The sequence below is a fragment of the Apodemus sylvaticus genome, chromosome 22 (assembly GCF_947179515.1).
Source record: "Apodemus sylvaticus chromosome 22, mApoSyl1.1, whole genome shotgun sequence".
NCBI lineage: Eukaryota > Metazoa > Chordata > Mammalia > Rodentia > Muridae > Apodemus > Apodemus sylvaticus.
Window position 1 is genome coordinate 43830171 of NC_067493.1, and position 27528 is coordinate 43857698.

Consider the following 27528-nt stretch of genomic DNA (forward strand, 5'->3'; position numbering starts at 1 on the left):
TGACTTTCATATGCTCGCTCACATGCACACAACAATTTATTGTTTGAGGTATGTTTGAGGTATTTTGTTGTTTTTGTGTGGTCCTTGACAGGCAGGGAGAAGCTTCCTCTGAGTATCCTATCTAGGTCTCACCCATTCCCTGAAATTTCCTCATGGAGTTGGTCACAGCCCAGCTCGCTCCTCTGCAAACGAATTCTCCAGAGACTTTCACTAACTATAGGAGGAGCTTTATCTGGACAGCAAGACAACCTTCACCCCAACCCAACGTTGTTCTCTTCAGTCTCGCATAGCTCACCTTTCACCCAATTCAGCCCAGCCCTTCTTCAGTCTTATCACGTGGGCCTCTTGTGCCCACGTGTTATATCAGGTCACTTTTCTCCGGTGTCCTTTATATCCTCAATTTATTTCCCAGACTCCAGGACGGAACCTTCAGAAAATAAATTTTCCTCTTCTCCTCCATATCCTAAATCAAACAAACTGAATCCGGTTGAACAAGAGTGAGACAACCAGGAAGATAAAACCTTGATCTGGTCCAATAAGAGAATATTGGAGCCAGGCAGTTGTGACCAACTCCATTAATCCCAGCACTTAGGAGGCAGAGCCAGGCAGAACTCTGAGTTCAAGACCAACCAGCTCTACACAGAGAGTTCCAAGACAGCCAAAGCTACACAGAGAAAACCCGCTTTGTGAAACAAAAATATAGAAATAAAGAGAGCGGGAGCGCACACTGAGCAAGTACAAAGGCCCTGGGCCCATCTCCCAACACCAGAAGAGAAGCCAAAGCTGAGGCCACTCCCTTAGTGAGATCTTTTGCTGTGCAAGGGTGAGAATCTGAGTTCAAATCTGCAACATCCACACAAAAGAAAACTTGAAAATTACTTTTGAACTACTCTGCATTCTAGAAGTTTCAATAGCAGGAGCCTGATTTACTTCATGGGTGGTCTTTTCATATATTTTTACTGATATTTTTATGTGTCAAACTTTTTTTTTTTAATCCTTTGAGGCAAGGTCTCGCATTATAGCCGCAGCAGGCCTGGGACTCAGAGATTCACCTGCCTCTGTCTCAGAAGTTCTGGGATTGAAGTCATGGGCCACCACGTTGTGGTTGTGCTAACATTGTGAAAGGACTTAATAACAGCATACACCTTTAACCCTGGCACTGGGACACAGGCCAGCAGATCTCTATGAGTAACAGACCAATCTGAGCTACATAACTGAAACCCTGTTCCCAAAATGACCAAAGTATTTTAAAGGGAGATGTTAACCCAGTTAAACAGGGTCTCAGTATGTATCCCTGGCTGACCTGAAGCTAATTTTGTGCACAGGCTGACCTCAGACTCACAGGGATTGTCTGCCTGCCTCCATATCCCCCCTCGAAGTGCTGCAGTTAAAATCATGCACCACCATGCCCACCAAGATTTTTTTAATTGTTTCTTTTTAATTGTGTTTTTTTTTTTTTTTTATCTGTGAGTGGGTATGTATACTCAATTGCAGATACCCTCAGAGGCCACTGGCAATGGATATCCTGGAACTAGAGTTTCAGGCAGCTGTGATCAACCCAATGCAGGGGCTGGGAACTGAACTCTGGTCCTCTGCAATGTGGCGAGAGTTCTGAAGTGCTGAACCACCTCTCCTGACCCTTTTCTGTTCACTCATATGAAATATATCCATGGCAATGTGGGTGCCCCTTAACAGTGTCTGGGATGTTCTCTGTAGCTTCCGGAGGTTTATTCTCTATATAATTTTATGTTTGTGTGAGTGTGTGCCATGATTTGTTATGTGCCACTGTGGAGGAGTTAGTTTTAAGGAGTTGGTTCTCTCCATCCACCATGGGTTCTGGGGATTGAACTCAGGTCATCAGGCTTTGTGGAAAGCCCCTTTATTTGCTAAGATGATGTACACCTTTAATCCCAGTGTTTGGGAAGCACAAGAGGGTAGATCTCTGAGTTCTAGGCCAGTCTGGTTTACAGAGTGAGTTCTAGGACAGCCAGGACTATGAGAGACAGCCCATCTAAAAAATTATTGTGTGTGTGTATGTATGTGTGTGTATGTGTGTATGTGTGTGTGTGTGTGTGTGTGTGTGTGTGTGTGTGTAGAATCCTCATGGCTCATGACTTAGGGAGTCAATTGTCATTACTTGCTAAACCATCTTACTGGAGCCTGTAATTTTTTTTTTCTCAAAGATAGGGTTTTGTTGTGTAACCTAAACATGTTCTTTCCCCCCCTTTTTAACCTTCTTTTTTCTTTTCCTTCCTTTTTGAGATAGGGTTTCAGGTAAGCCAGGCTGCCCTTTATAGACAAGGCTACTTTTGAACTTCTTTCTGCTTCCACCTTCCAAGATCTGGAATTTCAGTGTGCTGCCACACCCCCTTTCAGATTAATTCTTAAACAGAAGAAAATGTGGTACAATAGAACTATTCTATTTCCAAGGTAATTACGGGGTTTGGGAATGCTTCTGAGTGTGCCTCAGATCAAGTGACAGAGTGAGTTTTAAACCATTTAAGATGTCTCCTTTTTACATTCTCTGTTCCTACCACGGAAATATTTTACACTGTTTCCTGTGGAACTAATCCACCTGACCTGTGGGGATATCAGAAAACACAGATGAACAAAATGAGGAGAGAGGAGACATTTGTATTAGGTGCAGAGTTATAGTTTATAATTTTAGTCCAATTAATACCAAAGATTTGTTTTATTTTTAATCTATGTGTGAGTGCTTGGCTGCATACCATGGTGATGTATTATATGAACCATATGTGCATCTAATGCTCTCAAAGGTCAGAAGAAGGTACTGGAGTTAGGAATGGCTTGGATCCTGGGGAATAGGAACTGAAACTGAATCCTGTGCAAGAGCAGCAAGTGCTGTTAACTACTAAGCCATCACTCCAGCCTCCTATTATTTTTTATTATTTATTTTTGCTTTTTGGAGACAGGGTTTCTCTTGTGTATCCCTAGCTGTCCTGGAACTTGCTCTGTAGACCAGGCTAGCTTTGAACTCAGAGATCCACCTGTCCCTGCCTCCTGAGTGCTGGGATTAAAGGCCTCTAGCCCCTATTTTTGAGACAAAGTCTTACTCTGTAGCTATGGCAGATCTGGAAATATACATACCAGGCTGGTCAGGAACTCACAGAAATTTACTTACCTCTGCCTTCTGAATGCTGGCTGGGATTAAAGGCACGTGCTCCCACACCTGGTGATTTATTATATCTTTACGTGTGTATGTGTGTCTGTATGTGCGTGTCTGTATTTTTCACATGTGTATACACATTAGCGCAGTTCCCCTGGAAGCCAGAAGATAGCGTCTGGATCACCTGGAACGGTTGTGGAGTTGCTCTTAAAGGCTGAGCCATCTCTTCAGCCACAAATTAATACTATTATACAATTCAAATGTCCTCAAACAATACTTGGCAGTACAGCTTGATTATACACTCAGGCTCCTCAGACAGGTCTAGGCCAGGCCTCCTTATTTACATAGGGACCGCCCACAGACTACCCCCGCCTCTTCCGTTGCGACCTCCCTTTCCGGTAGATCGGGCCTCCAGCTCCGCCCCCAGCTGCTGAGGTGCTGCTCTTGCGCATGCGCAACCCGGAAGTCTCATAGCTCAGTTCGGGTACCCAGAGTGCTTGGCTGACGGAGCCACGCGCGTGTTGAAGGAGCCATGGGGAAGCTGCGACGCCGCTACAACATGAAGGGGAGGCTGCAGGCGGAGCCCCGGCCCGTCAAGGGCCCTGAAGCGCCTCCCGTGAGGCTGGAGCTGGAAGGTGAGAAGCCGGGGACCCGGAGGGTCTCTGCAGTGGGAGCCGGGTTCCACATGCCCCGAACAGGGGGCGTGACAGCCTCTCTACCGCGGCATGGGAGTACTGCCCGGAGTATGGCGCTCATATTAGTTCTTTGCATCCATTCCCAGGCCTATCATCATCTCCTTCCCAGAGTCCCGTAAATGTGTGTTTCAGACCAGGGCCGTGCGCCAGGCTGATTGCAATGATTGGGTGCTGGGGCTCCTGTGAGCACCGGGGACACCGTTCTGGTCTCTGGGAATAGTGACAGCAGACTCGGAGATGGAAAACCCTGTCAACTCCAGGCAGGCCTGCTTACTCGGAGCAGACAAGCACAGAGAAACCCAAGGACTAGGGAGACATCGGAGTTTACGGGTTGTATAGATGATTGGGACTTTAAAAGGCAGAATTTGGTAGTTCATTCCTGTAACCTCAGCACCTAGGAGGTTGCGGTAGGAGGATTCCTACAAATTTGAGGTCAACCTGGGTTACAGAGTGAGACCCCGTTTTAACAGTCAAAGGCTGTGAGAGAGACAGACTTGTAAACCCAGCGCTAGGGAGTGCTGAGCGTCAGAGGGCAGCTTAGGGCTACAAAGCAGGACATTGCCTCAATTCCCATTTTTTGTTTTTTTTCGAGACAGGGTTTCTCTGTGTAGCCCTGGCTGTCCTGGAACTCACTCTGTAGACCAGGCTGGCCTTGAATTCAGAAATCCGCCTGTCTCTGCCTCCCAAGTGCTGGGATTAAAGGTGTGTGTAAAGGCATGCGCCACCACCGCCTGGCACAATCCCCAACTTCTAACAGAGGAAGTGAGCTATGGAAAACTTACATGTGGAAGAAGAGGGACAGGGTGAAGGAAAATGTGTAACCATGGCATATTGGTTGCGCCATTAAGGAAAGCATTACAGATTGAAGGATGATGGGGTGGAGGGGGGCTGGATTCGGTGCCTGGACCAGTGTTTGGATTCTGGTGTATTCCAGAGGAGAGCTGACTGGAGTTGCAGAGGGGATGGCCTGAGCCTGCACATAAGCACAAAAGTGACAAGCATGGGCACTGGTCAGGTTGCTGGAGAAGGCAGATGTGGGGTGTTGAGTACTTGAGGCTCTGCAGATTTTCGAAGGAAAACTAGAAGCTATTGACTCAGTTGCTCAAGACTGGCAAGCTCAGGGGGCGTAAACACGTTTGTATATAGGCAGCACTTATTTAAGACTGATAGAGTTTTGGCTCACTGAGAAGAGAGTCCATCCCTGAAGGGGAGGGGAGTGGAGGAGACCTGGGACGAGGTTGCTGACCCAGAGCTTGTGAAAAGGACTCACCCTCCATCTCAGATGCTCCCTGGGGATCTGACAGGAGGAAGAGTATTGACTGGAATAGTAGAAGACACAGTCAGGATCAGGCTGGTTCAGGAGAGTTGAACTAAAGCGATCTGATCCAATAGAATCAAGTACATCTTCCCGGCTCCTGAGATTTGGGTTTGGGGCACATCACTTCATAATGTCTCTGCCTTTGTTTTCATATCTATAAAATGGGACTTAACTTTTCCTCAGTGGACCCTAACACCGTTTGGCATAGCTCACAGCACAGTAGCCTAGTTCTGACCACTCTTCAGGGTTCCACATATCCCAGGCTGGCCTGTGTAGTCAGGGATGACTGAACTTCTGGTCCTCTCTGTCCCCTCTCAAATGATTATAGTCCCATACTGCCATACTTGGTTTTATGTGGTGCTGGGGTTGGAACCCAGGTCTCTCAGCATTCTAGTCAGGTTCCTCCCACCTGAGCTACATCCCCCCACCCCCAGCCCCGCAAGAGTGTCATAGCTTGGTAATGCTAACAGTTGTGACACACAGACTCTTGTTCAGCACTCAGAGATTGGCAGGTGACATGGACCACCTGCAGGAGGTGGCGACGTGATCTGATAGTTGTCGTGAGTAAGCACCGAGGATACCCTGTGACTTCTTGCTCCCGAGTGAGACCGTGGCTGTCTTTTCAGACAAGGATGTGTTGAAAGGAGTGGATGCCAGCAACGCCCTGGTGCTGCCGGGGAGGAGGAAGAAGAAGACCAAGGCGCCTCCCCCATCCAAGAAAGAGAGGAAGCCCCTGACGAAGAAGGAGAGGAAGGTGCTACAAAAGGTCTTAGAGCAGAAGGAGAAGAAGAGTCAGGTACGCCTCACTGTGGCTGCTCTGCACCTGCTCTCCAGATCAGGAGATGGGGCCAGGGGAGTCTTTCCCTCCATGTAAGCTTTGCAGCAAGATTGTCTAGTAGAACTTCCTGAAAGGAGGGAAGTGTTTCGTGTCTATCCAGCGACACAGTAGCCACCAGCGACATGTGGCATCTGAGTGAGCCTCTGAGTGTGCTGGCCTGATTTAAAGATCGTGACGTGTACATGAAGAGGTGTGTATATAAAACATAAGCACATATGTCCAAATCAACGAAGCCAAAACTGCCACAGCTCACGGGGGATGAAAGAAATCACGTGACCATGTGGGGTTGCTTAGAGACTGGCCAAATGAGAAGTCGTATCTGTCCTGAGGACCGCAGTGGGGACCATGCTTTATTCAGTCTGGTTGCTGGGCATTGTGACAGCCAGTGGTTATAGCACATGGTACTATAGAGCTGTGGCCCATGACGCTGGCTTCTGTTAATGGTGAAGGAAGAGCTAACACTGTGTGTTCAGAACACCTCGTAGCTGTGGGGTGACATCTCGCCCTACAATTTAAAGTCTAGTATTAACTAGGCTATGATTTCTCCTAAAGCCTGGCCTCCCCAGGAGAAGGCCTGGGACCTGGTCAGCGGTCAGTAGCTGCCTGGTAATCAATGCCCTCATACCTTTCCCAGCGTGCCGAACTGCTCCAGAAACTGAGTGAAGTCCAAGTGTCGCAGGCTGAAATGAGTCTCTTCTACACCACAGCCAAGCTAGGCACCGGGGACCGCATGTATCATGTCAAAGAGTAAGTCATGGAGCCTGAGGGGCTTATAGCTCATGTTGTCTTGCAAGGGGGGCAGGGAGAGAAGCCGTGCACCTGCCTGGCATCTGATATGTCACAAGTAGGTCAGTCCCTCATCAGTCATGACCATGATTTTGCACCTCAGAGCCCCACCTGCCATGAAACCACCTCTTGCTGTTCTATGTGGCATCAGGACTTCAGTGGCTTCCCATCTGGGCTTAGCCATTAGAACTGTGGGGCCACCCCAGGCTGGTAGTCCTACAGGGCATCACACCCCAGACCAGCCCACGTGCATACATGTTTGTGCGCGCACACACACACACACAGACACACACACAGTTCAGGGCACTGCTGTTGGGTAAGTGGGCACTGCCCCAGTCTCACTGGACATGAGGTAGAAGAAGAAACAAAATGTTTCTTTCCATTTAGAAAGCACTGGTGTTTGTTCGCCAAATACTTATATATCTACAATGAACCCAAAGGTAAGGCAGAGACAGGGGGCCATCTAGGACTTAAGGGACTGGCATCTGGAACTGAACCCAGTGATTCAGTTTCCCTGGTAGGTGGCTTTGGGCAGACTTTTGAGTGTGGCACTCTGTAGGAAGTGTGTCTCGGGGTAGGAACAGCCAGCGCAAAGGTCCTGAGAGGCCCCCATAGCTATGTCAGATGTCCTAACATCCCTGCCTCATGTCTCTGCTCTCCTAGGAGGAAGCCTGACCAGCCCGCTGCCAGGGGTCAGGAGAAAGTCAGTAGCCTCGGTGGGGCCCATCGGAAGCGCCAGAGGTCACCATCAACAGAAGAAGACTCTGAGTCTTCAGAAGATTCAGAGCCTGAGGAAGCCACAGCTGAGCAGCCTAGGACCAGCACAGGGACAGAGCCAGTGCATCTGCCACCAGCTCCTTCTGGGATCCAGAGGCCTGCTCCCACCCCACAGCCCCCTCCATCTGGGACCTCTGCACCTCCAAAAGCACCAGCCTCTGCCCCACCTCCACCTCTGGCCAAGCCTGCTGTATTCATCCCTGTGAACCGCACCCCTGAAATGCAGGTTTGTTCTTCTCTTTGTGGCTAAAGACAGGCTAGTGGGGCCTCTTGATGGACAGGAACCTCAGTGTCCACTTCTAGGAGCCGGGACATGGTTGTATATGTATGGGTGTTTTACATGCCTGTATTGTTTTACACCATACACATCCCTGCAGAGGTCAGATGAAGGCATTGCTCTGTTGGAATTGGACTTTAGATGGTTGTGAGTTGCCATGTGGCTTCTGGAAATCAAACCCAGGTCCTTTGCAAGAGCAGCCAGTGCTTTTAACTACCAGGCTATTTCCCTAGTTCCAGGCTAGGCACTTTAGTCAGTGTGTATGGCCTGTGTACATGGGGTATCTCCTCACCTGCTCTCTGCAGCCCGTCTCTCTAGTACCAACTTCTTCTCCCACAGGAGGAGCGGCTCAAGCTCCCGATCCTCGCTGAAGAGCAAGTCATCATGGAGGCAGTGGCCGAGCACCCCATTGTCATCGTGTGTGGCGAGACTGGCAGTGGGAAGACTACACAGGTGCCCCAGTTTCTCTACGAAGCAGGCTACAGCAGGTGGGGCTGGGCCAGGGGTGTCCATCTACTCCCTGGCGACACAGGGCACTTAGGTTCCAAGAGCCATAGGGTCTGAGCTCCAGCAGACCCAGTCCCTGCCTTGTGCACTGTGTAACTTCAGACAAATCTCCAGCCTCTGCTGGCATACTGTCACCCCAGAGATGGGGATGACACTAAACTCAGTGATCCCATGGGTTCAGTGACAAAGCACCACAGTGCTAGGCACATGGACTAATGTGTTTCCTAGTGTTGCCGGGTTCTGTGCACTCAGTGGAATCTTCTGTATCCCGACACGCTCCTCGATTCACCATGAAGTTAATTCAGTTGGCAGAAGAGTTGCCAAGGCGATGCAGAATTCTAGGATTCTCTTCACCTGGGGCCCCTGCTCTGTCAGCATTTCAAGGTGTATTTGTCTCCCTGTTGTCTGCGCTCAGGCTTTCTCTGGATTTAGCATTCACGTACTTAGTCTATTCAGGAATGACATGCAGCTCAGACAGCCGCCGACCCCCAAAGGAATTTCTTCATTTTAATAGTATCCCTTGGAAATGTGTCCCAGCTGTCTACCAGGTCCCATCTGTCCTGTGGCTCTGCTGTCCTGACACTGGGCAATCCATGTTTGCACCCTGTTCTCTGGGCTTCACCCTCAGCAACTAGTGACGTTGAAGTGTATGCAGATGGCTCCGGGACAGACAGTCATGGCTAATGTGTCTTCTTCCCCAGTGAGGACAGCATCATCGGTGTCACAGAACCCCGCCGAGTGGCTGCCATAGCCATGTCCCAGCGGGTGGCCAAGGAGATGAACCTGTCACATCGGTGAGGCCCCAATTCCTGGGGACATAGGGGACTTTGTGGGCTTGCTGGGAAGAGGGTGCAGGTGGGAGTCATTTTGCCTCACTTCCGGGGATGATCCAGCAGAGACCTCTTAAGCTGCTGAGGCAGGGGTTGCCAGGCAGGGAAGGAGCCCTCCAGGTACCCAGTGCTTGTTGAAGGGCAGTGTGCCTGCACCAGAGCTAGGCTAGAGGTAAGTGGCAGGCTGCTAGTGAGCCAGTGGTGGAAGGCCATGGAGACACAGAAACCCTCTGCCCGGTTACAGTTCTTTACACTGTGGTGCTGGGAATGGAATCTAGGCCCTTGCCTGTACTGGGCAGCCACTCTGCTACCAAGCTCCTCCACGCCAGCCTTAACCATTTCAACTTTTTAATTGTAAAATGTATATATGTCCACAAATAGATAATGAACCCCGGGTACCTGAGGGTGTCAGTAGTGTCCCCTGTGCCCAGCCCTGTAGCGTCTCTACCATAATGTCAGGATATGGCTCTGGGAGTAAAGAGCTGCTTGTCTCCCAGTGAGCCCAGCCGCGTTCTGTCCAAGATCTACAGTTGCCTGGCGATGTGGCTCCTTAATCTGGACCTTCTCCCTATCCTCACCCCAGAGATCAGCACTTGGGACAAGCACAGCTGGGAGGTCCTCCCTGTCTCCCTTGAAGGAACCATGTAACTAGAGCCTTTAGCTCTGGAGACATCACCAGCCCTGAGATGAATCCTCTCCCTGTAGGGTTGTCTCCTACCAGATCCGCTACGAAGGGAATGTGACTGAAGAAACCAGGATCAAGTTCATGACGGATGGTGTGCTGCTCAAAGAGATCCAGAAGGTCTGTTGTCTGTTCGGGTCTCGTACAGGACACGGAGGGGTGGAGAGTGCCACAGTCTGCCACCTTGGTTGTGATCACCAGTGTGCCTGTCACACATGACGTTGAGCGTGTCCATTCTTGGAACCTCAGTTAATTGATCAGTTTGGCGGTGCCTCAGTATCACCTTTGAGCAGTCAGTGATGGAGGGCACAGGGTCTGCATGAGCAGAGAGACCAAGCAAGGTGACTTTGCATGTCCAGTTTTGCTAGAGTGTCTGGTTGTGTGTCTCAGCAGGTAGGGAGTTCTCCTAGCATGCCTGAAGCCCTGGGTGCCACCCCTAGTACCCCCACCCCCACCCCCACCACACACACACACACACACCCAGGAGAATAAGAAGGTCAAGGTCATTCTTGGTCACATAGGTCAAAGCTAACCTGGGATAAATGAGAGACTGTCAAAAGAAAGTAAGGGAGAGCAGACAGGAGTTGTTTTCTTTTCTGAAAGGGAAGAATAAAGAGCTTGCAGCATGGGATAGCAGCCTGGCTCCTGGCCTTGCACAGTAGCTGCAGGCAGTCAGGATGCCCTGCTGCTTCTCCCATGGGCTTCTGGGGGCCGCTGAGGGAGTAGAAGCCTCTGGGGATTGGTCACGTGATTCAGTGCCTGTGGTTGTGGGGGCTTGGTGGCACTCTGGGGTAACTCCCCCTCCCCCGCAGGACTTCCTGTTGCTGAAATACAAGGTGGTGATCATCGACGAAGCCCACGAGCGGAGTGTCTACACAGATATCCTTCTCGGCCTCCTGTCCCGCATTGTTGCTCTCCGGGCCAAGGTATGTGGGTGTGGAACCTATGCAGGGAGGGCAGACTAAAATCATCTTGTCAGGGCCTGGAGCTCGGAGGGGTAGCAGAGGACACAGCCTCCCCGGTCAGGAGTCGTTGCCATTACCAGGCCGTACCATTCTTTGCTGCACCTGTTAAGTCACAGGCCTTGGTCCAGTGTCATGCATAGTGAGTGATCTCTCCATATCCTGAGAGGCTCAGGTGGAAGGCTAAAACTGGGCAGGCCTTGCTGGAGCCAGCTGAAGGGTAACCACCAGATTCCTAGTCTGCTGGGTTGAGCCCTGTCCTCTCCAGGCCTACTCCACTTTCCAGCTCTGTGCTCAGACAGTGGGCGCGAGGGACCAGCTTTGGGGCATACTCTCTGAAGGGACCTTGATGAGCAGCCCTGTTTCTGTCCCTCAGCAGACAGCTCAGTGGAGAGGTGGGCATTCTGGGGGTGCCATGTGCCCAGCTACATTCAAGGCACTAGCGATGGGCAGTGGCCAGGAAAGGGTGGCATGCCAGTCCTGCCCTCCTGGAGCTACCCTTGGTCAGGGTGGCAGGCAAGGCCAATTCAGGATTGGGCTGGAGGCTGTCAGCTGAGCCCTCCCCATCCCAGAGCTGACCGCATCCTTCATTTGGCTGTCTCCTGAAGGAAGAATCTTGCCATGGCCCCTTTAGCTGACTTTCATGGTCAGGACTCTGGCCTGTGTCACCTGTAGAACCCAAGTGGAAAGGCTCCCCTGGCTGGGTCTCATTTCTCCTGGGGGCAACCTGAGGAATGTATTTGCTGGATATCCGTAACCACAGAGCTGAGTGGTACCTAATTCCATGTGCTATGCCTGAGTCACCAGACTGTCTTCCACAGAGGCGCCTGCCCCTCAAGCTGCTCATCATGTCTGCCACGCTTCGGGTGGAGGACTTTACCCAGAACCAGCGGCTTTTCACCACCCCTCCCCCGGTCATCAAGGTAAGTTTTGGGTAAGCCCCTTACCAGCCTCGACCTGACTTTGACATGTGAGAACTGGTGGTGTCAGAGACTTCTGGGCTGTGGCATTCCTATACCTTTGTGGATCTGTCACAGGTTGAGTCTAGGCAGTTCCCCGTGACAGTACATTTTAACAAGCGAACCCCACTGGACGACTACAGTGGCGAATGCTTCAGGAAGGTCTGCAAGATCCACCGGATGCTGCCTGCGGGTGAGGCCTGAGGACGTGGGTTTTCTTTTTGTTCCCTCCGACACACAGGGAACAGTCAAACCATAGTAGCATGGTGGCTTCCCAAGCCCAAGTGCCCCTCATATCTTAGGTAGAGGTGGCGTGTCGAAGCATCCCATTGAAAAGAACAAGCATGCATAGCCTCTGGTCTTGAGAGTCCAGTCACAGCAAGCCCTGCTGGGTGTGCTGTTAGGTGCCCTCACCACTCTGCTGGCCTACCCTGTTTCCCTGGGTCCTAGCTCCTGACTCTCCCAGCCTCTCAGCTGGTGCTTGCAAGGATAAGTCTGTCAGGTGACTAGCTTGGTTCTCTCTGCAGGTGGCATCCTGGTGTTCCTCACAGGGCAGGCTGAGGTGCATGCACTCTGCCGTCGGCTTAGGAAGGCCTTCCCCATTCGTTCCTCCCAGCCCCAAGGTAACTACCCATAACCTCCTGCTACCCTGAGCCTGGCAACTGATGCCCTGATTGGGGCATCAGCCTCCACCTCAGTGTCCTTGGGGAGGGCCTGTGCCTTTGTGCTCCCAAAACAGTATGCACATCATTGCAGCAGTTTTGCTGTGAGTGGCAAGAGTAAAGTGCCAGCTGCCTGCATTGGCCTCAGGAGTCTCTTCCTCCTTTACAGAAAAGGAAGAGGACTCCGCAGAAGGGATGCGGAGGTTTAAGAAGTCCCGGACAAGGGCTAGGAAGATCCAGGCCGTGGTACGTTGGAAGTCTGTGGAGACCTGCACTCTCCAGTTGCCAGCTTCGTGAGCTCTGTGGATTTAAGGGGCACTAGCATGAAATGGAAGTAAAAGTCCATTTCATCTGATGTGGCTGGAAGCCACGTGGGGTTTCTGGGGAAACACAGTGGTCTAGCCCCATTCCACAGCACAGGTTCCTGGTGGATTACAATTCCAGACAGAGGCTGTAGGGTTGGGTATGTGTTACGGGTCTGCCTGAGAGGATCCTGGAGCACAGACAGAGCCGCAGATGCTTGCTGAAGTAGAGGGATCTGCTGTCTGAGGCTGAGGGGCCGCCCCAGGAACCCTGAGAGGTGGATGCAGTGTCAGTGGCTTCTCGGTGGCCTCTACCCTCTTTTGCATTTAGGCTGGGCCAGGCAGCTTGTTAAACTGTATACGTAGCTCAGAGCAGCTTTGAGAGAGGACCCCGTGCTCATCTTTCTTGTTTGTTTGTTTGTTTGTTTGTTTGTTTGTTTTATATGCTTATTCAGACAGGACAGAATGTCACTGTGTAATCTCAGCAGGCCTGGAATTGCTATGTGCACTAGGCTGGCTTTGAACTCACAGAGATCATTTTGTCTCTGTCGCCAGAGCCCTGGGAATAAAGGTGTGCACCACCACACCTAACTCTTAGCTAAATTTTAAATTTTTCTTTAGATTCATTTTGCTTGATGTGCATGATAGTTTATGTATGTACACCACATGCATGCCTGGTGTGTGGGGAGGTCAGAGGAGGGAGTCAGACCCTCTGGAACTGGAATTAGAAATGGTTGTGACCTGCTGTGTAGGTGCTGGGAATCAATCCAGGTCCTCTGTGAGAACTGCAAGCGCTATCAATGCTCAGCTGCTATCCAGCCCCCCATACCTAATTATTAATTAGGAATGAGGCAGAGAAGATCATTGCTTAGTGACCTTACCTTGTACGACCCTGTGTGTGGCTTGGTTCACACCCAAGTTGCCTGAGCCTGTGGTGTTGACATCTCCTCAGGCCTTGCCCCAGATCAACCTGGACAACTACTCTGTCCTGCCAGCTGGCGAAGGCGATGAGGACAGGGAGGCAGAGATGGATGACGAAGAGGAGGCCCTGGGCTCTGACCTAGATCTGGACCTGGGGGACAGTGAGGCAAATGAAGGTGCGGCCTGGCAGAGCTCTGCCCTCGGGTCTGTTGCTCTCTGATGTCAGTATGGGTCTGCTGAGCCCCTGTTGCATGATAGGCCCTGTTGGCCATTGGGACCAGAAGAATCTAAGTCCTGTCCTCATGCATGTGGCCAAATACATCCTATCTCCTCCTGGTATGTGAGCTCAGAGGTGGTCCTTTCTGGTGGCTGTCCACTGGGGTCTCCTAAAGTCTTAATATTTTGATGACAGTAGTTGGGGTCACCATCCCCATGCTGGCCATTCCTGGGCTGACACAGACCTCATGCAACTGAGAAGGTATCTCGGATCTCAGAGCCCCTGAGTATGTTTTTAGGCAGCTCCTTGTTACCCAGCTTGGGCTAGGCTAGAGGGGGTAGCACATACCTGCGGTCCTAGCTGTTCAGAATACTGGCTTGAACTCAGCATAAAATTGTGTATCTTCAGAGAGAGAGACTTCTGTGAATTTTGGGACCAAAAAAGAGTTCTTTCTGTACAAGCCAGCCTTGCCACACTGCAGACACATATAGGGACTGGGGACAACTTACTCTCAAGGGATGCTGTGTGTGGCAGGCATTGCAGGCCCACGCTGGGCAGCAGTGAAGGCTTTCAGGGCCTCCTAGTACTGTTTCTTACGTGCCCCCAAGCCGAGGCTGGGTAGGGCCTCTCACTTGTGTGGGAGGGAGGGAGTTGGGGGCAGCGAGAAGCAGGCTGACGCCTGTGGCATCTCTTCAGCTTTTACTCCCGTGTCCCGTACTTGACTGCAGGTGAGCAGCCAGACGCCTCCCTGCCCCTTCACGTGCTCCCACTCTACTCTTTGCTGGCCCCTGAGAAGCAGGCACAGGTAATGGGATAGCCCTTTAGAGCATTAAGATGGGTGGGTCAAGGGTGGGTGCTTTTCCGTCTCCTTACCGACCAGCCCCTGATAGTGGAGGAACTAACAGAAACCACTCCTGATGGTTGAGCTTGGAGCTTGGACCGCGGTGGACCTTGCCTAGCTCACATCAGTCTGTCCACCTGCTGTCTCATGGATTTCCACCTGATTCTGGTGTTGTCTTGTCTACTTCCACTTCCCAGGTCTTCAGACCTCCTCCAGAGGGGACGAGGTTGTGCGTCGTGGCCACCAATGTGGCCGAAACATCCCTCACCATCCCCGGTATCAAGTATGTGGTGGACTGTGGGAAAGTCAAAAAACGCTATTATGACCGTGTCACAGGCGTGTCCTCCTTCCGAGTCACTTGGGTCTCCCAAGCATCCGCTGACCAGCGGGCGGGTCGTGCAGGCCGGACAGAGCCAGGCCACTGCTACAGGTAGGCCACTTGTCCCTGCATCACAGGCACTGAGAAGCAGAACTGCAGTTGCCCCTCTGCAGTGAGTGAGCCGCGTGTCCTCAGGAGCATCACAGCCCTTACCCACTGCTGGCTGCTCTGACTGCCTTTGCCCAGTAGTCAACTGCTGACTCGAAAGTAGTCCACATCCTAAGTACTTTCATAGCTGAGCCATTGTCACCACCCTCAGGGCAGCGCTCCTGTGAGTTGTCACTCCTTGAGGGCTCCTATAAGGTGTTACTGATTGTCAGGCACTGCCCAGTGTGATGAGTTTTCAGGGTCACCTTACCATGTTTCTCCTGGTGGCAGAGTCCCTTTCCCATTGCCCTGTCACATTGTTTCTGTCCATCTCTGCTGGACATCGAGGTTGTGTCTTTATCCTGTTGTGCACACTGTGTCCGTTTGAATGTCTGTGCTCATCTCTGGCCCTGTGAAGTCCTTAATTACGAGGGATGAGCCAGGTACCCAGGTTCGCCTCTCATGCCTTCACCTCGGTGTTTGCAGTAGCACGAGACAAGGACTTGCTTGTGTCAGTGGCTGTGAGTCTGTGTTCCCCTCAGGGGAGCCTACCCCGCCTCTTCTGCACTGCTTTCCTGCCTGCCTCTGAGCCTTCTCAGGAACTGTCAGCTTGGGCCTTTCCTCAGTTCTTAATTAGGCTCTGTCTAACTGACTTGGAGAAGAGAGTTCTTCTGAGAGTTAGATCCATGTTAGTGATGCCACTGGGCAATATTTTCTCCTAATCTTGTTCCTTTGAAGAGCTTTATTGCTGTTTTTCCAACAGCTCTTTAGTTTATAGAGTGGAAAACTTAAAAGGATACCAGAGAATATAATTGGGGAGCTGGAAGAGGGACTCACTGCCCTGTGAGGTGAGGGCCTGGCTCTGAGTGCTGGCCGGGGTTGGCCCAGAAGTCTGGCCGACTTTCTTCTTTCTGGTCCCTACACCTCTCCACTTAGGCTGTATTCCTCGGCTGTTTTCGGGGACTTTGAGCAGTTTCCTCCTCCAGAGATAACCCGCAGACCAGTGGAGGACTTGATCCTGCAAATGAAAGCACTCAACATTGAGAAGGTCAGTCTCAGCCATAGCCACCTCCCTTCCCGCTCCATCCTCAGCCTGGTGCATCCCAGAGCTGGGCCTGCTGGGGAAACCAGCTGGAGTGGTATCCCAAGGGACTGTCAGTCAGAAGGTGCCCTCGTGGCCTTCAGTCTCTAATGAGGACAGCTTGCCTATCCCCTGGGAAACAGGCTCATGGAGAGCCAGCTCCCACAAAGCTTGTGGGCACCCCGATGTCCTGCTGACTCCTGAATGCAGGCTTCACTGGCGTGGTCCTCTGGGGAGTTGGAGTTCTCACTACTCCAGGGTGAGGTGGTCCAGCAAGGAGGGTCTGCTTATGCTGTATGTTGTCCCCGCACTCTTGTCACACGACAACCAGATACCCACTTGACAGATAGGGAAACCAAGGCAGGGAAGAGACAGTCTCTGTTCAAGAACATATCTAGTCAGCTACAGAAGCCTGAAAATGTATCTTGTCCTGGTCCTGTCCCAGAACCCAAAAGAAAAGTTAAATATGAAGGCTCTTGCTTGGTCTAGAGGGGTGGCTCGGCCAGTAAAGGCGTCTGCTGCCCAGCCGCTGCCTTACATGGTAGAAGGAGAGAGCCGTCTCCTGCGTGCTGTCCTCTGCCCTCCACACTTGCTCCTTGGCATGTGTGCACTCAAACACACAAGAAGAAAAGAATGTAAAATGAAAGAGCCTTCAAGATAAGGTCTATAGCCAGGGATGATGGTGCTTGCCTTTAATCCCAGCACTCAGGAGGAGGAAGCAGGCAAATCTCAGAGTTCAAGGCCAGCCTGGTCTAGGGCTGCATAGAGAAACCCTGTTAAACAAGTTAAACAAACAAACAAACAAAAATCCAAACAAATAAATGTGCATCCACCCTTGGCTGGGGATGTAGCTTGATTAGTGAAGGCTTGCCTTGCACACAGGAAGGCTACGTTCAATACCCAGTACCACATACACTGGGTGTGGCATGTACACCTGAAACCCCAGCACTTAGGAGGTGGAGATAGGAAGAGTAGAAGTTGAAGGGTAAGGTAGACATAGTTGCTCACATCTTTACCTTCAGCAGTTGGAAGGCTGAGGCAGGAGGATTATTATGGCTTTAAGGCCAGGCTAAAACATGAGTTTCACCACAGTGAAACCGTGTTGTTTTCTCTCACTCTGTTTTGAGACAGGGCCTAACTGTGTAGCTGTGGTTGGCCTGGACCTCTCTATGTGACCAGGCTCAAACTCACAGAGATCTGCCTGCTGCTGCCTCCCAGGTGGGATTAAAGGTGTGCACCACTACGCCTGGCAAGATCTGGTCTCTTAAAATAAAGACTGTACCCTCACTGCATGCGGCGGCACAGGCCATTGTCCCATCTCTTTAGTGAAGAAGGGAGGGGGTGGGAATCCCCAGTGATTTTTGTCTTTGTTACAAACAACTCATTCAGAATCAAGAAAAATCACTTTTGGTCATCACTGAGAACTTGGCATTCATCCCTGTGACACCCATGGCCACAGTTACATTTTTCAAGCATAATTCCTGTTTTCCAAAATACTGCGTGATGGTTCACATGTTGTTGCTTACAAACCCCTAGATTTTAGTTGATAGTATAGCCCCTGGCACACAGTAGGTTTAATCTGGGGTCATCCTAGCACATGGACCTGGAGACATCTTGGAAACTTCCTGGGCACCTAGGCCCCATGTCCCATTTAGCTTGACCAGTGTGGCCTGGGGACAGGCTGAGGGAAAGGGGAACAGCACCTGCTGCACCGGTATGACCTCATGGGCTTGCTTCTTTGCCTTCCTGTGCCCAGGTCATCAACTTCCCGTTCCCCACACCTCCGTCCGTGGAGGCCCTCGCTGCTGCGGAGGAGCTGCTGATTGCCCTGGGGGCCCTGCAGGCCCCTCCGAAACAGGAGAGGTAAGAGGCGGAGGGGGAGCCCACGCATGCACAGAGCCTCCAGTGTAGGCTCCGTGGTTTTTACCCTCTGTCGCCTTGTCCCCAGAATGAAGAAGCTGCAGATGTCACAGCTGAGCTGCCCCATCACCGCTCTGGGGCGGACCATGTCCACCTTCCCTGTGGCCCCCCGCTATGCCAAGATGCTGGCGCTGAGCCAGCAGCATGGCTGCCTGCCCTACACCATTGCCATCGTGGCTGCCATGACTGTGCGGGAGCTGTTTGAGGAGCTGGACAGGTGGGTTAGTGACAGCCTTGTCCCTCGGAGCCCGCCGTGCTCTCTGTTAGTGCTGGCCGGGGAGCTCGAGCTGCTGTATCTCAAGGAAGGGCGGGCAAAGGAGTGAGGATTTGCTGAGGATCCCTGAGGGCACTGGGCTGAAACCCAGCCGGCCATGTGTGTGTTTACAGACCAGCTGCCAGTGAAAAGGAGCTTGCAGAGCTGAAGGGCCGGCGAGCCCGTGTGGCCCAGATGAAGAGGACCTGGGCCGGGCAGGGGGCATCTCTGAAGCTTGGCGACCTCATGGTGTTGCTGGGTTAGTGCTGCCTCTAGGGCACGAAGGAGGGTGATGTTATCCTGGGCAGATTGGAGCCAAGCAGTGAGAACAGCCTACCCTGCTCTCCAGGTGCCGTGGGAGCCTGTGAGTACGCTGGCTGCTCACCCCAGTTCTGCCACGCTAACGGACTGCGCTACAAGGCCATGCTGGAGATCCGGCGCCTGCGTGGCCAGCTGACTACCGCAGGTACAGCCCAGGTGACAGTGTGGACAGACATCTGTCCCTCTCTGCGTGGGCTTAGTGTGACAGAGATTCCACACTTGCTCACTGGCCTGCCCACCAAGATGGACTCAGCCAGCCCCAAGTCAGCATCCAGTGCCCTTAGACAGATTCCACTGCACACTCACCTAGAAGGCTGCCTCTCAGGCCCTCTGCCCCTCTGGTCCTCTTCCCCTGGTCCAGCCAGGACCTTTCTTCCCTCCCACACGTCCCCAGAGTTATTGACCCATGGGTACAGGATTCCTACTCGGCCACAGGTGACGCTTGTCACCTCTATCTGGGACTCAAGGAATGTGCCCATCTTAAGATACAAGGTGGCCACTGGGTGAAGGTGGCATTTATTGGGAGCTCAGTGCTGTTCTATCAGCTGTAGGCTTCCAGGATCCGTGGCTTTCTGGCCCACCCTTCCTCAGGAGCAGGGCATCGTTGTGGCCTGTTTTCCTGTCTGCTGTCACACTCATGGAGCCATTTCCTTGGGTGCCACAGCCTGCAATTGTGGACAGCCACCTAACACTAATGACAGCAGGTGGCTGTGTGGCACCACAGACCTCTCCAGGCAGAGGGATGGGCGGGGCTGAGGTTCCTGTAACTATCCTACCACATGGAAGCCTGGGGTGGCTGTCCCTTTGCATGCCTTTGCTGGCATGGGACTCTGGGTTCTGGCCTCGGAAGGGGCTCTGGGCAGTGTGTGGGCGAGGCCGGGTGCTGGGTGATTTCCTGGTTGTGAGCCTTCCTCTGACCAGGCTTCCTGCACCCTTTGTCACCTTCCTTGCAGTCAATGCAGTGTGCCCCGAGGCCGGCCTTTTCCTGGACCCCAAAATGCAGCCTCCTACTGAGAGCCAGGTGACCTACCTGCGGCAAATCATGGCAGCTGGCCTGGGTGACCACCTGGCCCGCCGGGTTCAGAGCGAGGACCTGCTGGACCCCAAGTGGAAGAACGCCTACAAGGTGGGACATGGGCCTGCACTTGGTGCCTGACCCCATAACCTTCGGGAACACTCCTGCTGAGGTGTGGGCTGTTGTTTGTTGGAGCATAGGGTGCCACCCTCAGCTACATTTTACACCTGGCTTCACTGTTCCGTGTGGCCAGCACCAGCACAGTCAACCTGAGACAGTTTCTCTACCTCACAGCTGCTGCCTTCCTCCCTGCTGCAGAGAGCGGCTCTGACTTTTTTTTTCCCTGTTTTGTTTTATTCTGAGACAGGGTTTCTCTGTGTAGCCCTGGCTGTCCTGGAACTCACTCTGTAGACCAGGCTGGCCTCGAACTCAGAAATCCGCCTGCCTCTGCCTCCCAGAGTGCTGGGATTACAGTGCGCCACCACTGCCTGGCCTCTGGCTTTTCTTGTACTAACCAGTTAACCAGGAGGACCCACTTGGTGCTTGGTGTGCTGAGGCTGCCTCCCTGCTCCCCGAGCATTGTATCTCTGGGTCCATCCATACCTGCTGTTTTTGAAACAGGTTGATCCTCCTGCCTCATCCTCCTAAATGCTAGGGTCAAGGCCCGCCCCTCGGAGATTGTTTTATTTTGTGTGTTTTTATGTGCTGCTGTGGAGCATGTATGGAAATCAGAAGTTTGCAGCAATCTTTTTTCTCCTACCATGTGGGTCCCGGGTATTAAGCTCACATTACCAAGCCTGGTGGCAGGTGCCTTTGTCTGCCGAGCTGTCTCACTGGGCCAGGCTCTTTCATTTTCGTGAGGGGTGGGCACACGCGCAGGCAGCGTCCGAGGTCACCAGGCGGGCATGGCAAGGGTTTTATTCACTGAGCCATCTTCCCAGCCCCAGTCTTCAGCTCTGTCGATGGCCGGAGAGCGATGCGCCCTGGGTGGTCCCTGGTCATTGCCTCACTGGATTATGGCTGGGTCTTGAAGGGTAGACTTGATGCGCGTAGAGCACTCAGGTTTTTCTCTGACCTGAACCTCCATCCACCTCTCTGCAGACTCCTCTTCTAGATGACCCCGTCTTCATCCACCCCAGCTCTGTACTCTTCAAAGAGTTGCCTGAGTTCGTGGTCTACCAGGAAATTGTGGAGACCAGCAAGATGTACATGAAAGGTACTGCACAGTGGCCCAGGGGTGACATCAGTGGGCACTGTGGAGCGCCCTGTCTGTCTGGGAGAGCATGTGAGACCTGACGCCTCTCCTGGCCTCAGGTGTCTCCACCGTGGAAATCCAGTGGATCCCTTCCCTGCTGCCTTCTTACTGCCAGTTCGATGCGCCCCTGGAGGAACCAGCCCCCACTTACTGCCCAGAGTCAGGACGGGTGTTGTGCCACCGGGCCAGCGTGTTCTGTGAGTTGGGGCCGCTTCCTTGGTGGCCTGGCCACCTAGAGCCACTGAACTTCTTGCTCTTGCTCTTGGGCATGTGCCTAAGGGGGTCTCCTAGCCCTCCTGCTCCTCCGATGGGCTTGGGGGGGATACATACAGCAATTGCCCTTCATCACATGCCCATCCCCCAGACCGCGTGGGCTGGCCACTCCCTGCCGTCCAGGTGGACTTCCCTGAAGGCATTGACCGCTACAAGTACTTTGCACGGTTTCTGCTGGAGGGACAGGTATGTCCTTGGGCTACCCCAGGGCCTATCTCCTAGGTGTCATGAACTGCAGCCCCACTCAACCATCTTGTGCTCTCTCACCAGGTCTTCCGCAAGCTGGCTTCATTCAAGAGCTGCCTGCTATCTAGCCCCAACACCATGCTGAAGACTTGGGCCAGGTACAAGAGTATATTTCTAAAATATCAGGACAGGCAATGGCAAAGAGGCTTCTCTGTGTCAGTCACCGGGAATGTGACAACCACAGGAGCCTCCTTCATTCTGGAGCTGTCAGTGGGTCTTGGGCATTTCACCCTTCTAAAGATGTCAGGGGCCCCTGCATCTCTATTTAGGACTCTCCCTACCTATCTCACTCATGGTGGCTACATCATTCCAATCTTGCCTCCTCCACTTTTCTGTGTCCCCTCCTTATATGGACCCCAGTTTTGACAGTAGGGTCCAACCTATGATAAGGAACATCTATGTCCTTGGAGGGGCTGGGTGGGCATGAGGAGGGAGGGTTCTGGGGACCACTGCATGCTGGCACTCTATACACAGGCCTCCTCTGACTGAGTGGCAGGTCCCACCATCTGTCCATCCCCTTCCCACAGGCTGCAGCCCAGGACAGAGACCCTATTGAGAGCCCTTGTGGCCGAGAAGGTTGATTCTCGTGATTCCCTGCTGTCTGTATGGAAGAAAAGCCCCAAATGTGAGTGTGACTCAGCTGGGGTCAGGGGACATTGCTCGGTGGAAGGACCTAACCAAACCACAGGCTGTGTGTGTATCCAACCAAGCAAGCCCCTGGCCTCACACTCTAACCCTGCCACCTCTTCCCACAGACCTGCTGGCTGAATACTGTGAGTGGCTCCCAAAGGCTATGCACAGCGATGTTGAGAAGAACTGGCCCCCTACCACTGACGGTTGACCACACACCCAGCTGCGCCATCAGCCAGCTCCTAGGCTGTGACCAGGAGCCCCGCTGTAGCCCTGGATACCCAATTCAGAGGCAGGCTCACAGCCACACTGACCAGGAGTGCCTTCTTTATGACTGTTAGAAGAAGACAGACATGGTTTGTCTTCCACATCCCTTCCCATCTAAAATGGACTCTTTGGGTAACATTAGACACTGGATACACAGAGCTACACTGGCGCAGGAAAGTGGACCCTTCTCCCAGGGCACCTGTGCGGGCGGCCTCATAGCACCTTGGGGAGCAGATGCACTGCAGACTTCTGTGACCCAGTGACTTTCCTGGAAGCTTGGCCCCAGACAAGGGTTGGATCACCCCAGAGTTTTGCTCCACATGGAAGGAGATTGGTTTCCTTCTATTGCGTTCTATGCATTAGTGGACAGCAGGTTTTGTCTTTAAAAGCTGCTCTAGCTGGGTATGGCCAGTAAACCTGTGGCCTCGGCTGGTAAGGATCACAAATACAAGGCCAGCCTGAGCTACACAGCACGGATGTCTTCTGTTTATCAAGACAGGGTTTCTCTGTGTAACTCTGGCCATCCTAGAACTAGGCCTGTATACCAGGCTGGCCTCAAACTCAGAGATCCCCCTGCCTCTGCCTGTACTGGGATTAAAGGTGTATGTTGCTACCGCCCACCAGACTCTGTCTCAGACAGTTTTGTTAAGTGTTTGTGGTATGTGAGCCATGCGGTGGTGGCGCACGCCTGTAATCCCAGCACTTGGGAGCCAGAGGCAGGCAGATTTCTGAGTTTCAGGCCAGCCTGGTCTACAGAGTGAGTTCCAGGACAGCCAGGGCTACACAGAGAAACCCTGTCTCCAAAAAAACAAAAAACAAAAATAATAATAATAATATTTTTAGTTAAATGTTTGTGGTGTGCTGTTTCATTTCAGCTTTTCTGTCACATCAAACATGTTGATGTGACATGCTGAGCAGCTGTCACCCTGTCAGTTTCCAGAATGTTCATCCTCACGTGATTTTTTTTCTCCCTCTCCCTCTCTATCCTCCCAACACATCGATCTATCTGTCTGGTTCCTGAGCATGCGCCATCAGGCATCTGCCCATCTGCAGAATGGAGTGACCTGTTTACCTCTGGGTGATGGCAAATACTGCTGCGGTTCGTTCGTCCCTTGGCCCACTCATTATGGAGTCCTTTGAACAAAGCCAAGCTCTTTTCAGTTAACACTTAGTGAATGCTCTCCCTCTGTGGGCTGACTTACACTCTCGATAATGTCTTCTGAACCACATACTGCTTTATCTCTGTGTAGCCACGCCCATGTGCTATAAGCAAGCAGCGTACCACTGAACACCAGCCTGCTGCCCATCTCGTGTTCTTTGTATCTTCCCAGGCATCGGCTATATCAGGTGGACAAGGCCCTGTACTCCCCTTTCCCTGCACACCTCCAGGTCTGTGTGTACCGAACCAACCTTTGCCTGCTGGAACATGTTCCCCTCCACAGCATGTTTCCACCACGAGTTTTTCACCAGACTCAGTCATGGACATGAGGTGGCCAATGTGAGCAAAGCTAGGGTGATGCTAGCCCGCCTCATACGTGTGACTATCCATAAGACATGCAGCCTGTCCAGTTTGTTTTGATTTAGGGGTGGGACCTGAAAGCCTGGGCCCAAGCCAGGCTCAGAATGGTAGAGCTTACCTGGTATGAGGCCTTCAGGACCAACAGCGGAAGAACCATGTCTCTAACTCTGGGTCACCAAAGCCCCTTGTCCAACAGCCCTTCTTCACAGGTTCAGCTTCTGCTCCAGGCCTGTGTCTTCTCAGGTTCCCCAAAGCTGATTTGTCTCTTGGAGTTAAGACCTAAGCTGTCCCCAAGGAGCTTAGCTTGGCTGCTGATGCAAATGAAAAGAAATTTGAACTCATGACCCTCCTGAGTACTGGGATGACAGGCCAGTGTCACCATGTCTGACTTTGAAATAGTAAAATTGACAAGGGTTTGACTCGAATCATGGCACATGGGAAACTCCATGAGGGAGGCGTTGCTGTAGGCATACGTTTTCTGCAGCCTACTTTTAGTAAGGTTCAACCTCTCCTAGCCCACCACCCAAAGGTAGTGGAAGAGAAAAGTTACTAGGATGTGGGGGAAGTGGATCAGCAGTGAACAGCAGTAGTTGTCGAGGTGAGCTCGATGTTCTTGGGCAGCAGTTCAGTCCTGTAGCGAACACCAAATATAATTCAGCAGCTGCAGACCAGTCCTGTAGGCAGGCAGACACCAGGCATGAAGCAATAGCTACAGTCCGGTCCTTTAAGCAAGCAGACATTAGGCACCAACCAGCAACTGTTCAATCTTGAGGAAATTGCTAAGCTCAACAATGCTATGTAAGGCGAACCAATAAATTCGTGTCTTTATCTAAGAATAATGAGATGGAGCAGACTAAACCAAAGTTCTGTGCCTGTCTCCCATGTCCGTGGGGTCATATTAATCCTTCACCAATCATCCTTCCATGTGTCTGCTATATCCAAACATCCTCTCACCCGTGTCTGCTTCAGGAAAACAGCCTTCCATGTGTTTGCTATAGCCAAACATCCTCTCACCCGTGTGCCCCCACATCATTTGACATAACTTTCTGAAGAACTAAAGTCTCCACTTCACATTGTCCTATAGGACAAGCGGTTGTACAAACAGATTCCAGATAAAAGCTGTGAAAGTCAGTGCCCACAGCCCCATGGTTCATAGCTGTGAAACCGGAAAACCAAGGTGAACCCTCACTCCTAATTTTAACTCTAAAAATCTGAATCAATACAGAACTCAAAATCCAACTCGTGGGTGGTGACAGCTTCCATCTTTCTTGGTTGACAGAGTGCCAGGGCTTGAAAAACAACAAAAACAGAAAAAGAGCTCAAAAGTCTAAACAACCCAGTCTCCAAATGGCCAATGAAATAGACAGTTTTCAAAAGATGAAGTGGACGCGGCCAGTAATAAAACAACAGGACTTAGCCAGGACTTAGGTGATGGCCCACGTGGCAGTTCCAGGGGATCCGATGCCCTCTTCTGGCCTGCCCAGGTACTGCATACATTGTCTACTGGCAAATAAAAGTAAAACCTAACCTTACTAGCCATCAAATGCACTATTCCATGAGAGGTTGGAAAGATGGCTCAGCAGTTAAGAGGACCTGGGTTTGGTTCTCAGCTCCCACATCAGCGGCTCACAACCATCTATAACATCATGAGATTTTTACCCCAGTCAAAATGGCATTCTATAAGAAAATTAAAAAATGAACCAGGTGTGATGGTGCATTTAATCCCAGCGCTGGGAGGCAGCAGGAGGTAGGTGGATCTCTGAGTTCCAGCACAGTTTAGGCCAAAGGGAGTCCTTGCACGTGGGAATGGAAAGCAGTCCAGCCACGATGGAAATCAATATGGAGGCACCTCAGAACTCTAGAGACCTGCCATAAGACCCAGCAATGCACTGCTGGGTATTTACCAGAGTACTCCAACACAGCATACCACAGAGACGCTAAGCTATGCAACCAGCTGGTGCCCATCAAGGTAAAGAATGGGTAAGAAAATGTGGGCTGTGTAAGAAGGGGATTCCTTTCAGCCCCAAGGAAAACAAGATTAACCTACTAAGCAGACTAAGCCAACCACAGGAAGACAAATACTATATTTTCATTTGCTTGTGAATCTTAGAACCTATAAATACATAAAACCGTACATCCTATTGATGGCTTGAAAGCAAAACTGGGGGCAGGAGAGATGGCTCAGTGGTCAAGAGCCCTGACTATTCTTCCAGAGGTCCTGAGTTCAAATCCCAGCAACCACATGGTGGCTCACAGCCATCTGTAAAGAGATCTGATGCCCTCTTCTGGTGTGTCTGAAGACAGCTACAGTGTACTTATATAAAATAAGTAAAATAAAGAAGTAAAAATGGGGAGCAAAAGGGGTTAACAGGTGAAGAGGAAGGTGGAAAGGGGGTGCATTATAGGCAATATGAAAATTGCTCTATGAAATCTAGTGTAATTTTAAAAAGATGAAATGGGAGTCTGGGTTTGGTTTTCTGAGATAAGGTCTCATTGTATAGTCCCAGCTGACCTTGAACCCTATATGGGTCAGGCTGGCCTCGTACTCCTTAAAATTGACTGTCTGCCTCTCAGGTCCTGGGAATTGAACTCGGATCAGTTGTCAGTCTTGGTGGCAATCGCCTTTGTCCAGTGAGCACACCTCAAAGGCCGTTGCTTCATCATTTTGTATTTTGAGGTAGGGTCTCATGTAGTCCAGGCTGTCCAGGAGCACGCTATGTATTGAACTCATAAACCTGCCTCTACCTCCTGGGCGGAGCTGGGGCTCAGACAACCATGTACTCCTGATCCTGTCTCCATCCTCTTAAGAGGCAAGGGAACTGATGTGTGCTAGCACCGTGTGTGCTTGCCACGGACTACCCCAGCCGGGTATGGGGGTTCTCGAAGTCCAGGTGGGTAAGGATTCGGCACTGACAAACAAACACAGAGGCAGTTTGAATCTGAGTGTATTTTGCAGGTCTCAAGGTGATTTTATACATTAAACCAAACATGACACAACTCTTAGAGATTGTATCCAGCGAACAATCATGAATACCAGCAAGAATCATTGGGCACAGTAAAATCCAATATCACCTGAGCATTACAACTCTAAAACTACATGTTCAGTGAACAAACAGAACAGGTAACGTCATCATCGAAATATAACAATTCTAAAAGAAGACGTTCAATAGGGCAGTCATCCAAGGCTAGTGGCATATTCCCAAGAACAGGTTAATAAATCTTTATGGTCAGTGCTCTTAACTGCTGAGCTAACTTTCCTGCCCCAACAGTTAATTATTGCTTAACATCTAATGCCTGATATTTTATAAATTTTCAAAGCATAAATTTAAACTATTTTAATTCTTTCTAATTAAGGCTTTTTTTTTGGTTTTTTGTTTGTTTGTTTGTTTGTTTTGTTTTTTTTAAGACAGGGTTTCTCTGTGTAGCCCTGGCTGTCCTGGATCTCACTCTATAGACCAGGCTGACCTTGAACTTAGAAATCCACCTGCCTCTGCCTCCCAGAGTGCTGGGATTACAGGTGTACACCACCACCGCCCAGCAAAGGCTTTCTTTACCATATACCAAACCCACCTCTGATGACA

The 27528-nt window shown here is 51.4% G+C and overlaps 1 protein-coding gene across 1 annotated transcript; it reads left to right on the forward strand.

The window, feature by feature from the left end:
• The first annotated feature begins 3588 nt into the window (after positions 1–3588).
• On the forward strand, positions 3589–23276 carry Dhx37 (DEAH-box helicase 37). Its single transcript, XM_052168172.1, has 27 exons — positions 3589–3762; positions 5767–5936; positions 6613–6725; positions 7428–7767; positions 8158–8306; positions 9027–9119; positions 9861–9957; positions 10650–10763; positions 11621–11722; positions 11837–11951; positions 12286–12381; positions 12590–12666; positions 13675–13819; positions 14589–14665; positions 14899–15131; positions 16104–16215; positions 18005–18111; positions 18197–18385; positions 18556–18680; positions 18771–18887; positions 19696–19868; positions 20859–20973; positions 21072–21209; positions 21377–21471; positions 21556–21629; positions 22059–22156; positions 22287–23276. The coding sequence occupies exons 1-27, from the start codon at positions 3660–3662 to the stop codon at positions 22370–22372; spliced, it is 3453 nt and encodes a 1150-aa protein (XP_052024132.1). The 5' UTR covers positions 3589–3659; the 3' UTR covers positions 22373–23276.
• Positions 23277–27528: the final 4252 nt, after the last annotated feature.